Genomic DNA, 13,456 nt, shown 5'->3' with positions numbered 1-13,456 from the left:
GCCTTGCCTTGCCTTGCCTTGCCTTGCCTTGCCTTGCCTTGCCTTGCCTTGCCTTGCCTTGCCTTGCCTTGCCTTGCCTTGCCTTGCCTTGCCTTGCTTTGCCTTGCTTTGCCTTGCTTTGCCTTGCTTTACCTCGCATCGTATTGTAATTCAGCGTATTCAGCGTATTCATCGTCCATCTCACACTATATTATCTGATCCGTGCCCTCGACACCAAGGACGAGATCATCCATTCACACTGGCCGACTTGGGAATATCGGTGCCCACGGCGGCAGTGACGCCCGCATCCACGGGCAAGATGACGCCGGTGATCCAGCGGGCCTGCGGACCGGCCAGGAAGCGAACGGCACAAGCGACGTCCCAGCCGGTGCCTTCGGTCTTGAGCAGGCTGCGATTTTTGCGGGCGGTGCGGGTTTCTTCGGACATGGTGCGGCCACCAGCATACATCATCGGCGTATACACCATGCCCGGACACACGCAGTTGACGCGAATGGCATCGGCGGCGTGGTGCGCGGCCATCGCGCGGGTCATGTTGACCACGGCGCCCTTGGCCGTCGGGTACAGCAGATGCGGCGTGCCGCCCTTCAGACCGGCCACGGAGCCCATGTTGACGATGGCGCCGCGGTACAGCCAGTTAGGTTCGATGGCGTTGCGCCGCATCGCCGGCACCGCGTACTTGGCCATCATGACCATGCTGCCGACGTTGATGTGCATCGAGGCCGTCCACGCCGCCATGTCCACGTCGACTGCTGTGCCGGCCGCGCCGCCGATGCCGACGCAGTTGACTAGAATGTCTAGTCGGCCGAACTGCTGTAGTGTCGAGTCGACGATGGACTTGCAGTCGGCCTCGACGCTGACGTCGCCGGCCATGGCGACGGCGATGGGAACGGCGACGGTAGAGGTAGAGGTGGCGGTGGTGGTAACGGCGGCTGCATGGTTTGCCGGTGGGGGTTGTCCTGACTCTATATCTGCTTCTGCCTCTGAGGGAAGACTTGGCCCTGAATCTGCCTCTGACTGTAAACTTGGTCCTGAATCTGCCTCTGACTGTAGAATTGGCCCTGGGTTGTTGTTGCTGCTGGTGCTGGTGCTGGTGCTGCCACTGAAATTGCCACTGCCACTGCCGCCGCCGCCGCCGCTGCTGCTGTTATTGTTGCTGCCACTGCCGCTACCACTTCCTCTCTCTCCCTCAATCATCTCCACCGTTCGCTGCGCCAGTGCCACGTCGCGGTCCACACAGACAACAGCACACCCGTCCTCGGCCAGCAGGATGGCGATTGCGCGGCCGTTGCCGATCCCGTCGCCGTGGGCGCCCGCCCCCGTCACGATGGCGACTTTGCCGACGAGCGAGCGCGGCGGTTTGGGGAACTCGTAGTCCATGTCTATACCATCCCACCGGCCTTCTCTAATCAAAGTATCATGTATGTTCGCTGAAGAAGTGGACGGAGGGCGGAGAGGGCGGAGAGGGCGGAGAGGGTGGAGGATGCTGGGGCCTATGACCTCAGTGAGCCTCGGCTCGGAGAAGGGTACAAATCACATTCCATTGCTTTTCGGCTCGTACAGTCGGACAGTGATAAGTAAGCATCTGGGCCGAAAGACATAACCAGGACACATATATCCGATAGGATAGTAGATAGTAGAGAGTAGATAGTAGTCGAAATACATGGTCGATATACATGGCTATAGATCTACCGTGTTCTCAATGTCAGTGAAATGGCGGCCTAAACCTACTGCAAGCCAGAGCCCGCCGCTTTGACGGATCCCGAGCCTTAGTCGTAGTTATTGGTGGAGCTTTATGTACACGGATCTGTCAAAGGTTGAAATGTTCCATGTTGGCTATCAAAGGGGTATGGGGGGAGCCCAGACTATATACCTAGAGGTGCCTGTATCAGCCTAAGTTCTGGTTAAAGAGCAAGGCTGGGAATGCCTAAGTTAGTGCCTAAGTTTGACAGGCTCGCGGGTACCTACTGGCAAGCGACAGGAAGACTTTGAGACGTGCACGTGATCAAACACGTGACGAGGCTGGACTCGGTAATAATAGCCGCTTGGCAGCGCGTTATCAACCATGATAAGCGACTACCTAGGTACCGTGACAATATGTGACAATACTCGTTAGATACCTACGAACGAGCATTGCCAGATCCTTTTTGTTGGCGCACTACTGACCGGCAGCCCAGTAGTCACAGGTATGCCCAGGTCTCTTGCTGGCAGCATCCTTCCGTATCTTTGCGTTCTCAACTTCATTGCCAAATCTCGGCCGGGAGGGACTCATGCCTGACCCACAAGTTCCAAATCAGTACAAAAAAAGGGTGAGGACGGGATGTTTGACTTGTAGAAGTCGGAAGAAAAAGTGTGGCGAGGAACATCCATGCTGCAGGAACTGTCAGAGAAACCACCTGGACTGTGTCTGGCCCGATCGTTCTGCGAAAAACCTTGCCGCCCGAGCCAGTGGTCATGTCGATTCTCCTACGTTCCACTGGCCAGCCAGTGCCAGGGCGAATTCCCCTTCATTCATAGGCACACCAGTGTCCCAGGATGAACTACCTCCGACCCTCGACAGGAGGAGTTCGTCAGTGACTAGCCTCGGCCAGCAGAATGAAGGGTTGCCGTCTGCACTTCCCACGTCCTCGGTGACATCTAATGGCCCCGACCCTCCTGGCCCTCCTCCGGTGTCAGTATCAAAGCCTCTACGTATGATCAATGTTGATCCCAGGGTGCCTGCATATGACCTGGTCGACAAGTATATACGCCTGACCGCACCTCGCCTGGTGGTCTACCCATGCCCTCGCGAACACAATCCGTTCATCGAGCTACTCTTCCCTGTGGCTTTTAGTCACGTCGTGGCCATGAATTCGATATTGGCACTCGCGGCGGCTCACAGTGGCTCGCCACACTCCCGTTTTCTCTATGGCGCGGCTCTGGCCGACTTGCGCTCGGCTCTTCAGCAGGACAGCATTGGGACCGAAGTGCTCGTGGCCACCATGATGCTCGTCTTCTTTGAGACGGCAGAGGGCCACAGTAAAAGACAAGCCATCCAACACTTGCAGGGACTAGCGCGGCTTTTGAAATTCCGTCGACAACGCGGTGCTCAAACCCTCCACGACGGTCTGGCCATGGAAGTTCTCATCTACCACGTTGTCACGATTAGTATCTACGACAATCTATCCCAGACCATTTTGAAGGGACTCCGAATCAGCCCGACAGGACCGACTGTTTGGTCCAATATTGGTGGAGACTTGCGACAAAGCTACTGTCTATCGGGGCTCAGTTCCGAGGTGCTTGATTTCATCCTCGAAATCACCGGCCTGTTTTCTCCATCTCCGGAAGCCCACACTCCGTTGCCTGCGATGCTCATCGTCGAGGGGATCGCCCTGGCTGACAAAATCAACCAGTGGCAGCCCGCCATTGCCGGGGATTCGCTTTTCCCCTACGCTCTCGATGCGACGAATCATGCAGAGTTGACACTGGCGGCAGTCTTGTGGAAGAATGCAGCTTTCTTAAATCTTCTCTCCTTGATGCATGGCAAGAAAATCAGCCCGGATGACGCTCGAATTGCCGAAGTTGTCAAAGGGTCCATGATCACGTTGCAGCAGATCCCCGAGCATTCCAGCGTCGAGACTTGTCTGAATTGGCCGCTGGTCATGATAGGAAGTTTCGCCATTTCGCAACAAGACCGCAGTCTTCTCAGGCGACGTTTCAATTCCATGGAATGGCTGATTTTCAAGAATGTCTATATTGCAATCTCGATCCTTGAAGAAGCATGGGCACAATTCGACGAGTACGGGACCGTCAATCTCGAGACGGTGATGCAAATCCCCCCTTTCGATGTGATCCTGTCGTAGGAACTGTTCGAGTTCGAATCTCCATAGTTGCTTGAGAGCCTATGATGAAGCAGTGAAACATAGCATTTCAGGCAAAGGAGCGATGGGAGGACTCACGCCACCACCCAAGAACAACACATCAGACGGATGAACACAATGTACACATCAGACAGATGAACACAATATACACGCCAGTAGGTGAGCCCTCTGCCATGCTCGTGCTCGTGCCTTTTTATATGATGAGAAAGGCCAGCAATGACCCAATACTTAATCTGCATTGGTAGAGGGCGTATTCTGATTAATGATCAGCATATTCCAAGTCAGGACGAGGCTGGCCTTTTGCTGCACACTCCAATAACAACGAGACCTATACCGACGGTCAGGAAGAGAACAATGGAGATGACAATGTTCTGACTCAGAGCTCTCTTAATAAAAGGCAGACCAGCTCCCTGCCGCCAATGTCGGATGGTGTATTGTGTATTGTCAGATCCCTATCGGAGGGTTCAGGCTGGATAGTAGAACTGTTCTACTGTAATTAGGGATAGGGATAGGGTTAGGGTTTGGCTGTGGGCTTATCTTACTCTTCAATTTTGGTAGGACGTACAGTACTGTACTCCGTATTCCCGCACGAGTGGCCCCATCGGGACGAGTACGGAGTACATATCTAGCCGCGGTGCATGGAAGCTTGGAACCCTTATCTGGAGCGTGATAACCGCGTACTGTACTCTGTAACCGCGGCCCCTAAGCATGAACTTCCTACGAAGCCGTAGGCTAAGGCTCTCAGGTTCAATTTGATTGCAGGCGTTGTGGTTAATTGTGGTCAAGAAATGTCCATGCTCCTATGTATCAGCAGGTCGTAGCTGCCCAAACCTAGCCGCTGTTGGCCAGCACACTAAGACCTCAGAAGAGAGCAGCTAGAGCCGCGGTATTGTGAGGATCTCACAGCCTCAACTCCGCCGCGGTTATCGGTGGTTGATGTACTCCGTCCTGTACCGTCGCTTTGATAAGTTTGGTCCCGCTAAGGATTTTTGTATTATGGATCAATACAGCTGTATTCTGGCAGTTACTGTAGTGTCTCCCATTCCATGAATCTGGCTCGGCGGATCGAGTGGAATTGTCCATGCATGGAAATGGTGATCACGACCAGCATTAAGGTACGTCTCAAGGCGACAATTAAATCCAATACTCCTGAGACTATCTCTCATACCTAATCCTACTCGACTCGTACGCAGACCTACACAGTCCCGGGTGACCTCGCTTTGATTTCCAGCCTCGTGCCAGACAACCAGTTTCCATTCCCTAAGATTGATCCCAAACCACCGCATCCCCTAATATTTACTATATCCCATCTAAATGTCACCACACGCCGTCCGAGAATTGTCGATTCGCGATTTCCCACCAACCCCCCCAGTGGACACGCTCGCAAGCAATGCCAGCGCCGAAGACATTGTGGCCGCACTGGCCCGAGCTGGCGGATGTGTGGTCAAGAATTTCGTGGCCGTCGACACGATCGAGAAGCTCAAGAGAGACTTCTATCCTCTCCTTGATGCAGAGACAGACGGCTGGAGTGGTAAGATAGACAGACCATGGGCTCTTCAAATCCGCCCACGTACGGATACTATGAATCTAAGAACCACCGGCGGCAGGCTCCTTCTTCTCCAACGCATCCAGACGGGTCACCGGATGTTGCAGCAAGTCCCTATCGTTCGCTGAGGAGATAGTAGGCCATCCTCTCTGGAACGAGGTGTGCAATATACTACTATCGTCCACCCACACGTCCTATACTCAGTATGAGCAAGTCACTTTCACCAGCGGGCCACAGATCTGCAATACGACCGTCTACTCGATCCTGCCGGGGTCGGAGGAACAGGCGCTGCATCGCGACGACCGCATTCACCACGCCCATCTGCCCGCCGCCCATCAACACACTGTGGGACGAGACTTCGGCGTCGGCCTGTTTGTCGCAGGCACCAAATGCACGCAAGAGAACGGCGCGACCAGGTTCATCCCCGGCAGTCATCTGTGGGATTACTCGGCGCCACCGCCCAAGGACCATGTTCCTGCCTATGCGGTCATGGAGCCCGGCGACGCGTTTCTCATGTTATCCGGCTGCTACCATGGCGCTTCGGCCAACGTCACCACGCGCGACCAGCCCGACAACGAAAGGTTACTCTTTGGCACCTTCTTCACCAAAGCAACCTTGCGCCAGGAGGAAAACCAGTACCTGGCCAGTGATCTGTCCGTCATCAAGAACTACCCTGATCACATCCTCCGGTTGATGGGGTTTGATATCAGCAAGCCCTTCTTGGGCTGGGTCGACATGGCAAGTCCGATGGCTGCGATCCGCAAAGAAACAAAGTTGCAAAAGAGTAGCGGGGAGTCACACTTGTTGTAGATGGTATTGACAGCGTTGCGTTCCGTTGCCATTTCTCGATTCCATTAAAGGTTGAAATCTTCTATATTCTCTATTAAAGGGTCGCAGGGGGAGCGTAGGCTATATAGTATAGTATACCTAAACCAGCCTTCTGGTTAAAAAAGCAAGGATGGAATGTCTAAGTTTGACAGATTTACCCCACGGTACTGTAGATCAATGACTACGCATTCTTGTCTCTACAAATCCTGCCGTTTTACTCGTGGAAGACCACGTCCAGTTGGGATTCATCTGCACACTGGCGTCGTCAAAGGGGCCAAATGGTGAGTATCTCGAATGCTCTATCATCTATTTAGCCCACGACATTGTATATCTGGACGCGTCTCCTCATGGTTTGTGCAGCGAGCCGGATCATGATCAGTCTCGTTCCAGCGTTGTAGTGGCGGTCGAAGAGAAGACAATCATGAGCATATATCCTATAAGAGAAGGCTATCATGAGCATACGTCCCATATTGGGGCTTGCTTCAACTTCTCCCCCACCGGTCTAGGCATATGGGCGCCTTCCTCGGGCCTTGTGTTGGCTTTGAAGTCATCACAAATGATGACAGCCAGCGGAACAAATGCGGTCGCAACATCGCTCACCCCCTTTTCACATCTCTGTGAAGTGGAAGCGACATGGCTCAACAGATTAACTCTGAGGTCATGAGGCAATTATTGAATCTTGGTCATATTTGTCTCGGACAATCCCTTTTCGGTGCATTCTTCACTCCAGCCTTGAATGGTTACATCTAGTTGAATGTGGCGGTACCCGTCACCACCGAGTGATTCACTGACAATTGGAAGGCAATTGTCACCACCGAGTTATTCACTGACAAGGAAATTGTCACTACCACAGCTGGCATTGCTATTGCCATGAACTAATATCACTACAAGGGAGTTGTCACCGCCGCGCAGCTCATCACCGACATGAGACGTGAACATCTCACTTCACTATGATATTTCCGATCTGGATAAGTATAAGTTCATCGATCAGGCAAGTTCTCGGTCCTTCAACCTCTTGTGCTATCATCTGGCAGAGACCTTTCAACACATACATTTTGCCCGAGAGCTGGATTTGCTGGTTCGACATTCAACAGGCTTCCCCAAGTCGACCTGACAAGATGAAGTTCCCAATTTTCTTCTTCTTGGCCATCATTACCTCCAGCCCTGGCCTCGCACTCCCTGGCCTCCTTGCGCTACCCAAAGATGGTAATGACGGCTGCGGCGCGGCATGTCAAGCGATCAAAGACGGCCTCGGACTAGGAATATCAAGCCCTACCTGCTCCGGTCTTACTGGCGACTATTGTGCGAACCACTGCGAATGGTAAGAGAACATGTGCCTCTCTCTTTTGATGAATGTGAATGCATGCTGACTTGTGGCTTCAGCTCCGCCAGTGGCATTATGGATTGCAAGAACACCAATGGTCTCAAGATCCTCTCAAGTAACACCAAGTGCTCGGACGATGCAGTCACCAAGGCCTGTGTGCAGGGGTTGAAGAACCAATGGGAATGCTGGTGTCAGAACCTGTTTGCTCCAGAATGGGGACCAGGGGAGAATGCGGGTGAGACGTGCGGGAATCTCTTTGCCAAGGTCAAGACCTATCTCGACGACTGAGCAAGAAGTACTTGGAACGGATCCCAGTGCTAATCTGGCGCTGATTGCCACGGGAACGGGAATGAGGTGCTACATATCCCGGGATCTAGGCAGTGACTTAATCGCAGCGCAGCCGGCAAGTAGCCTATGGTTTCAGGGCACTTGCACTTTAGAGGTTGCTCTTTGAGCATCCTGAGGTCTTGAATCCTGCTTGGTGCATCATGAAAGGTATGGTTGGAGTTGTCTTGGTGGCCACGTGGACTTCACGGTGAAAGGCTTCGCTTCCGTCACCCGGGTGGTGAGTATGCTTGGAAAGGGTGGCTTGAGGACTTTCTGCCACCTCAGTGACAGACATAGCCAGAGGAGCATCTCAGCCTCATTGACGTTGATCGGCCTTGCGAGCTCAATCAACAACGAATTCGATACTGATCGCTGCTACCGTATGCAAAGCCGTTGATAGGCCCAAACCCCAGCGGCGTTGATGAAAGTCTGTTCTGATCCGGCAGACATGACCGTTCCGTGCTTGTTGGCAACTTCGTTGATCTGTAGCCTTTCTACAAGCAGGCGACCGACGTAATCGCACACCACGGTAGCATCTAGCCCAATCTCGACTCCCGGTCGCGTCGTCTGTGGGCGTTGTCTCACCAAAGCAGCCGCGGGTAGCCACTGTCCACTCTCTGGCCTTTTGTTGCCACCGAGAAGTAGCATATCGAATGGGTGGGTGTCGGGATCTTTGGGCCAGTTTTCATTACAGTAGAGCCTCAGGACGCAGTGAGCTTTGTCGTCCCATGTTCTCGGCGCATCTTCGTCCTCTTGATGAACATAAACATGGAAGATCGAGTTTGTTCCCTTGCCTTTGCCACCGTCACCTCCACGGTTGCCATGTAGGGGGCGTGCTAGCATAACAGTCATATAGTCGCCCAAGAGCCCACGCGTCGTGCAGGCAGATTTCAAACCCGCGGTCTCCGTGTCCAACTTGATTTTCGATCGGTGCATCAAAGTACTTGGTGCCCATCTGAAACCTGGCACCGCGAGCTTTGGTCCATCGAGTAGCGGGATATCATACGGGACAAGTTTCAATTTTAACCAAAGCCGTTTCATTCTTTCCTTACCGTTCACGTCAAAGAGATCTTTCGATTCAGCCCGAAGGAGCGTCGACACAACAAGCAGTTCGTCTTCTCGTCGACTGGTGCTGCGCCACCTCAGAGCCGAATACACGTGGCCGAGATTGATTGAATCGCGATCAGTACGCAGCCTGTAGATATTCGCAGCGAGACAGCGCCAGACGACAGCAACACTGGGTCTCAGGGAAGGAAAAGTGTTGATCTTGTACTCCCAGAGACCATCTTCTAGCACAAAGACAAGTCGCTTCCCAAGCACGGCCTCCTGATAGGTCCACATTCGTTGCATCCATGGCGAGGAATAAATGGATAACAGGATCTCTTCTGTAGAAGCTGTTGTCTTACAAGTCTGAATGCTCTTGTCCAGGACTAGAACCGCCGTCGCGTTCCGGTAGACGTTTCGCATCTGCAAGATCGTTGCATTTCGGTATTCGATCTGCTCCGGTATACAGAGAGTGTCGATCCAAAATGGTGCAGGACTGATATTCATGAGTTCAGACACGAGGGTCTGGAGACGGAGAGCCTGGCATCGGTGGAGACCAGTCTCAGTGCTCCCACCCAGGCCATCGACCCAAACGTGTGAGATGGCGACGTAGGAACTTGGCGACTCCAGTGGCGCATCGGAAACCTCGATCGTCACTTCAGTCTCGAGCCGTTGAACAGTGATGAGAGGAATTAGAGACTTGACAAGGACCGCAGGAATTGCAGCAACATCGGGCTTAAGCTTTGGACATTCACAGTCCGGCAGGGCGTGCTGCTGCACGTACGACCATTCATCGATTTTGTTGCGCACGCATTCATTAGAGTCACACTGCGCATGTCCTGCAATGGGATATCTCCGTTTTCGGCTGACAACCCAGTCCAGTAGCGATTGGCTTGTGGTCTCTTCGAGTAGCTTGATTGTGAAAGGACACCAGCCAAGGTCCAAGAAGATCTTTCTTCGAGATGCGCCCACGAAGTATGGGTAGTACCAGTCGCGGGCGCCCAACGTCTGGAGATTGGGCAGGGCATGGATGCAGGTGCATTCAAGCGCCTCCGCCAAGCGCACAATGGCCGGTGTGATTACTCCAACCAGCTTCATGAAACCTGGATAGCTGGCTTCCAATTTGGAATGGAAAGCTTCGACGCTCCAGGCGGTAAATCGTGTAATCCAGTCGTGGACTAGCGACATGTCGTTTTGTATCTGGTCGTTGAGTTTTTCCTTTGCCTTATCATCACTAGAGCGAAGCTGAAATACTCGACCCTGTAGGGCGTGGCAAAGGTTTTTGCTGTACAATACAGTTGAAGTGCTCGGACGCCACTTTGTCATGAATGAGACTTTGACCTTCTTGTCGACAAAGGCTTCCAAAAGGCCAAAATAAAGCCACGACTGCAGCAGTGCCGCTACTCTTTCAGCGACCTGATGGCTGGGTAGTGTACTTAACGAGTCGTGGGAGTGGCGCAACTCACCATCCCAGACCTTTTCCAGTCTCCACCCTGATGAGGGACCATACATATGGAAAGGACCTAGGTTCTTCTCATCATGGGCAAAGCCTAGCCACGGCGTCACTGGCTCTACAGCCTCAACTTCGTCAGTGGAAGGAATGGATCCTTCGTCAAGAATGTGGGCTTGGAGGGCTGCTTTGGGTCCCTGTGTATGGGTGGGTATGTAAACAAGATGTTCCATGGGCAGTATCAGGAGGAGCCTACGCCAAGCGGTAGGCACTGGGAGTTGGTACAACCTGTTGCACGAAGCAATGTGATAAGCTGATTGATTGAGATGAAGACACTTATCTGAGAGAGTTGCAAGAGAAGAAGAGACTATCTGAGAGAGTTGCAAGACAAGAAGGCGTAGGACAAAAGACCCACGTGATCACTGTAACGAGGTCTATCATGCAACACCAGGAAGGAGGAGCGATTCTTTAGAGAAGGTACAAGGTTTTTTATGGTGATTCCGCCTAAATTGATGTACCCCGCCTGCACATCCTAAGTTTGGTGCCAAGCTCGGTTCCCAGCCTTCCCCCTTTAACCAGAAGGCTGATTTAGGCATACTATACTATATAGCCTGCGCTTTCCCTGCGACCCTTTGATAGAGAACATGGAACTTTTCAACCTTTAACACATACATCCCAGAAGAGAAGGCCATCATTCTAGTGTCGGTCAAAGAGAAGGCCATCATGAGCATCCTTCCCATAATGGGGCTTGCTTCAACTTCTCGCCAACCGGTCTAGGTATATGGGCGCCTTCCTCGGGCCTTGTGTTAGCTTTGAAATCATCACAGATGGCTTCCATGGTCACAAACTCGACCCCTGAATGACCACGGAGCCAGCGGATGAGACGGCGATGCATCAGCAAAACCTGCGGGCGTCCTGAAACGTCGGGATGGCAAGTGATTGGGAAGATGAAGTCGTCGTACTTTTCGTACAGGTATGTGAACATATCTTTCCAGATGGATTCCAGGTCTTGCGGCTTAGTCCACCCGTTGGAGTTGGGCATGGACTTGATAAACATCATGGGCGGCAAGTCGTCGAGATACCATGAGCCCGGAATCTCGACCACCCCCGTCGGCTCGCCTTTGACCAATGGCTTCATCCAGGTATTGGCTTTTTGGGTGTAGTCGATCTTGGTCCAGGTGTCCCCCATGCGCAGGTAATAGGGCTGACAGTCGTGGTGTTGGAAGCTGTGGTCGTATTCGATGCCGTAGTCCAGTAGCAACTGCGCCCCTTCCTTGCTCTGCTCCCACCACGGAGCGGTGCTGCCTCGGGGCGGTTTTCCTAGGAATTTGGTGAAGATTCGGTATGTGTGGTCTAGAACATCTCTTTGTTGCTCGATGGTCATATCGGCAGGGCTGCAACAGATGCATCAGCGAGTCTGTCTCTAAGACCGAAAATGAATCATCACATATATAGATATATGCATCAGCCAGTCTAGTTTGTCTCCAAGAAGCGAGTCTAGTCTGTCTCCAACACCGAAAATGAAAAGAATCATCACCTACTTTTCGTGCGAATAGCCGTGCAGACCACTATAGAACCAATTAGCCAACCGACATTCAACCAGTCTGACCCTAACCTGCACGCACATTTCATGCCCGTCGTCCCGGATCTGAGCACATTCCTCGGGGAACGTCTCCAAGGAGTGGCCGGGAATGAACCATGTCGTCTTGACGCCTTCTTCTCGAAACAGCTCGAGCAGACGCGTCGTTCCGAGCGTGCCGGCGTACAAGCCTCGCGAGATATCACTGGAAGAATCCTCGCCTCCGTAGGAACCCAGCCATCCCGCCACTGCGTCAAGGTCGACCCCGTAGCACACGCGGACTCTTTTCATATTGACAATAGAGAAATAGAGATGGCGGCAGCGAAACCCGCTGGACGCGTACGGGAGGTTGCTGTAAGAAGAGAGAGAAATTAAAATAACCAGTTTTGCCCTTGCCGCAAGGGCTGCTTGGGAAAGAATGGTCGGATGGCAGGTCGAGATACATATTTCGTTTGTCGGCCCAGTGGGTGTGGCATCCAGTACATAGGATCGTGCACTAGCCTTAGGATCTCTCTGCGGCCGAAGCCAGCTGCTTACAGTAGTAGACAACATACAACCATGCGGCTGGCTAGGCCTGCTGTAAGCCACCGGTTTCGTGCGGTGAGAGCTTATCGCGTGGGACCAGATCGCCTCGAGAGCGTCCCCGTTCCCGTTACGTTCCCGGTACCGTTACCGCGCGGCCCACAGCCCCAGGAGACGCGGCTGTCATCCGAATTTCAGCGATCAAGGGAAGTCTCCCCATACAGTACACTTCCTAATAGAGGATTGAGGGACGGATATTTGGGTCTCTTTCTTTCTCACGACCACCATCCATTCGGTGCCCAAATCCGTATCTTTCAATTTATTTATTTTCAGGCCGGCAAAATGTCGACTTTGTTTCCTGGTGTTGCTGTTATCACCGGTGCGGCCGGCACGGGTATGGATAGACTGTCTACTCGGCATGATCATGATGATGCAGAAGCTAAATACGAGAACATCATCTTCCAGGCATTGGTGCAGGTGTCTCGAAAGCCTTTGCCCGGGCAGGCTGCCGACGAATCGCCATTACCGACCTCAATGCGACGCTGTTGAAGGATACGGAAACGGCCATCCTGACCAGCTACCCGGACACTCAGGTCCTGGCAGTGGCAGGTGACGTTTCAGATGCCGAGTTCGTCGAGAAATTCACGCAACTTGTCGTGGGCACTTTCGGCCGAATCGACTATGCGGTCAACTGTGCTGGGATCATGGGCAACAACCAGCGGTCCGACGAGACTTCGATCCAGGATTTCGACCAGATTAACAACGTCAATTACCGCGGATGCTGGCTGTGTTCGCGCGCTCAATTGAAACTCATGCTGCAGCAAGAACCGCTGCCGGCGCACGATCCTGAGCGACCTCCACAGCGAGGCTCGATCGTCAACATTGCCAGCCAACTTGCACTTGTGGGCAGGCCTTGTGCACGTAAGCTCTCTCTCTCTCTCTCTCTCTCTCTCTCTCTCTCTCTCTCTCTCTCTCTCTC

General features: G+C 53.0%; 7 protein-coding genes across 7 annotated transcripts in view; 4 read left to right on the top strand and 3 right to left on the bottom strand.

The window, feature by feature from the left end:
- Positions 1–225: 225 nt before the first annotated feature.
- A1O3_01705 (uncharacterized protein) lies at positions 226–1,377 on the bottom strand (the record flags this gene model as incomplete). Its single annotated transcript, XM_007731848.1, has 1 exon — positions 226–1,377. The coding sequence occupies one exon, from the start codon at positions 1,375–1,377 to the stop codon at positions 226–228; it is 1,152 nt and encodes a 383-aa protein (XP_007730038.1).
- Positions 1,378–2,690: 1,313 nt separating this feature from the next.
- Positions 2,691–3,839, top strand: A1O3_01704 (uncharacterized protein; the record flags this gene model as incomplete). Its single annotated transcript, XM_007731847.1, has 1 exon — positions 2,691–3,839. One exon carries the CDS (start codon positions 2,691–2,693, stop codon positions 3,837–3,839), a length of 1,149 nt encoding a protein of 382 aa, XP_007730037.1.
- Positions 3,840–5,171: 1,332 nt separating this feature from the next.
- Positions 5,172–6,213, top strand: A1O3_01703 (uncharacterized protein; the record flags this gene model as incomplete). Its single annotated transcript, XM_007731846.1, has 2 exons — positions 5,172–5,388; positions 5,465–6,213. The coding sequence occupies 2 exons, from the start codon at positions 5,172–5,174 to the stop codon at positions 6,211–6,213; spliced, it is 966 nt and encodes a 321-aa protein (XP_007730036.1).
- A 1,136-nt stretch (positions 6,214–7,349) lies between these two features.
- Positions 7,350–7,843, top strand: A1O3_01702 (uncharacterized protein; the record flags this gene model as incomplete). The annotated part of the gene is made up of 2 exons (XM_007731845.1): positions 7,350–7,552; positions 7,615–7,843. 2 exons carry the CDS (start codon positions 7,350–7,352, stop codon positions 7,841–7,843), a joined length of 432 nt encoding a protein of 143 aa, XP_007730035.1.
- A 414-nt stretch (positions 7,844–8,257) lies between these two features.
- Positions 8,258–10,114, bottom strand: A1O3_01701 (uncharacterized protein; the record flags this gene model as incomplete). Its single annotated transcript, XM_007731844.1, has 1 exon — positions 8,258–10,114. One exon carries the CDS (start codon positions 10,112–10,114, stop codon positions 8,258–8,260), a length of 1,857 nt encoding a protein of 618 aa, XP_007730034.1.
- A 983-nt stretch (positions 10,115–11,097) lies between these two features.
- On the bottom strand, positions 11,098–12,246 carry A1O3_01700 (uncharacterized protein; the record flags this gene model as incomplete). Its single annotated transcript, XM_007731843.1, has 3 exons — positions 11,098–11,770; positions 11,918–11,944; positions 12,002–12,246. The coding sequence occupies 3 exons, from the start codon at positions 12,244–12,246 to the stop codon at positions 11,098–11,100; spliced, it is 945 nt and encodes a 314-aa protein (XP_007730033.1).
- Positions 12,247–12,819: 573 nt separating this feature from the next.
- A1O3_01699 (3-oxoacyl-[acyl-carrier protein] reductase) overlaps positions 12,820–13,456 on the top strand; it is a gene marked incomplete at both ends in the record, with an annotated part of 1,082 nt that continues 445 nt past the window's right edge. The window contains 2 exons of the mRNA XM_007731842.1: positions 12,820–12,871; positions 12,943–13,398. Of these exons, the coding sequence (XP_007730032.1) occupies positions 12,820–12,871; positions 12,943–13,398 (508 nt within the window). The remainder of the gene's footprint in view (positions 12,872–12,942; positions 13,399–13,456) is intronic.

Source organism: Capronia epimyces (assembly GCF_000585565.1).
Source record: "Capronia epimyces CBS 606.96 chromosome Unknown aczIQ-supercont1.1, whole genome shotgun sequence".
In the NCBI taxonomy this organism is placed as follows: Eukaryota; Fungi; Ascomycota; class Eurotiomycetes; order Chaetothyriales; family Herpotrichiellaceae; genus Capronia; species Capronia epimyces.
Note: the sequence above shows the minus strand (reverse complement) of the source record. Positions and strands in the feature narration are given on the sequence as shown.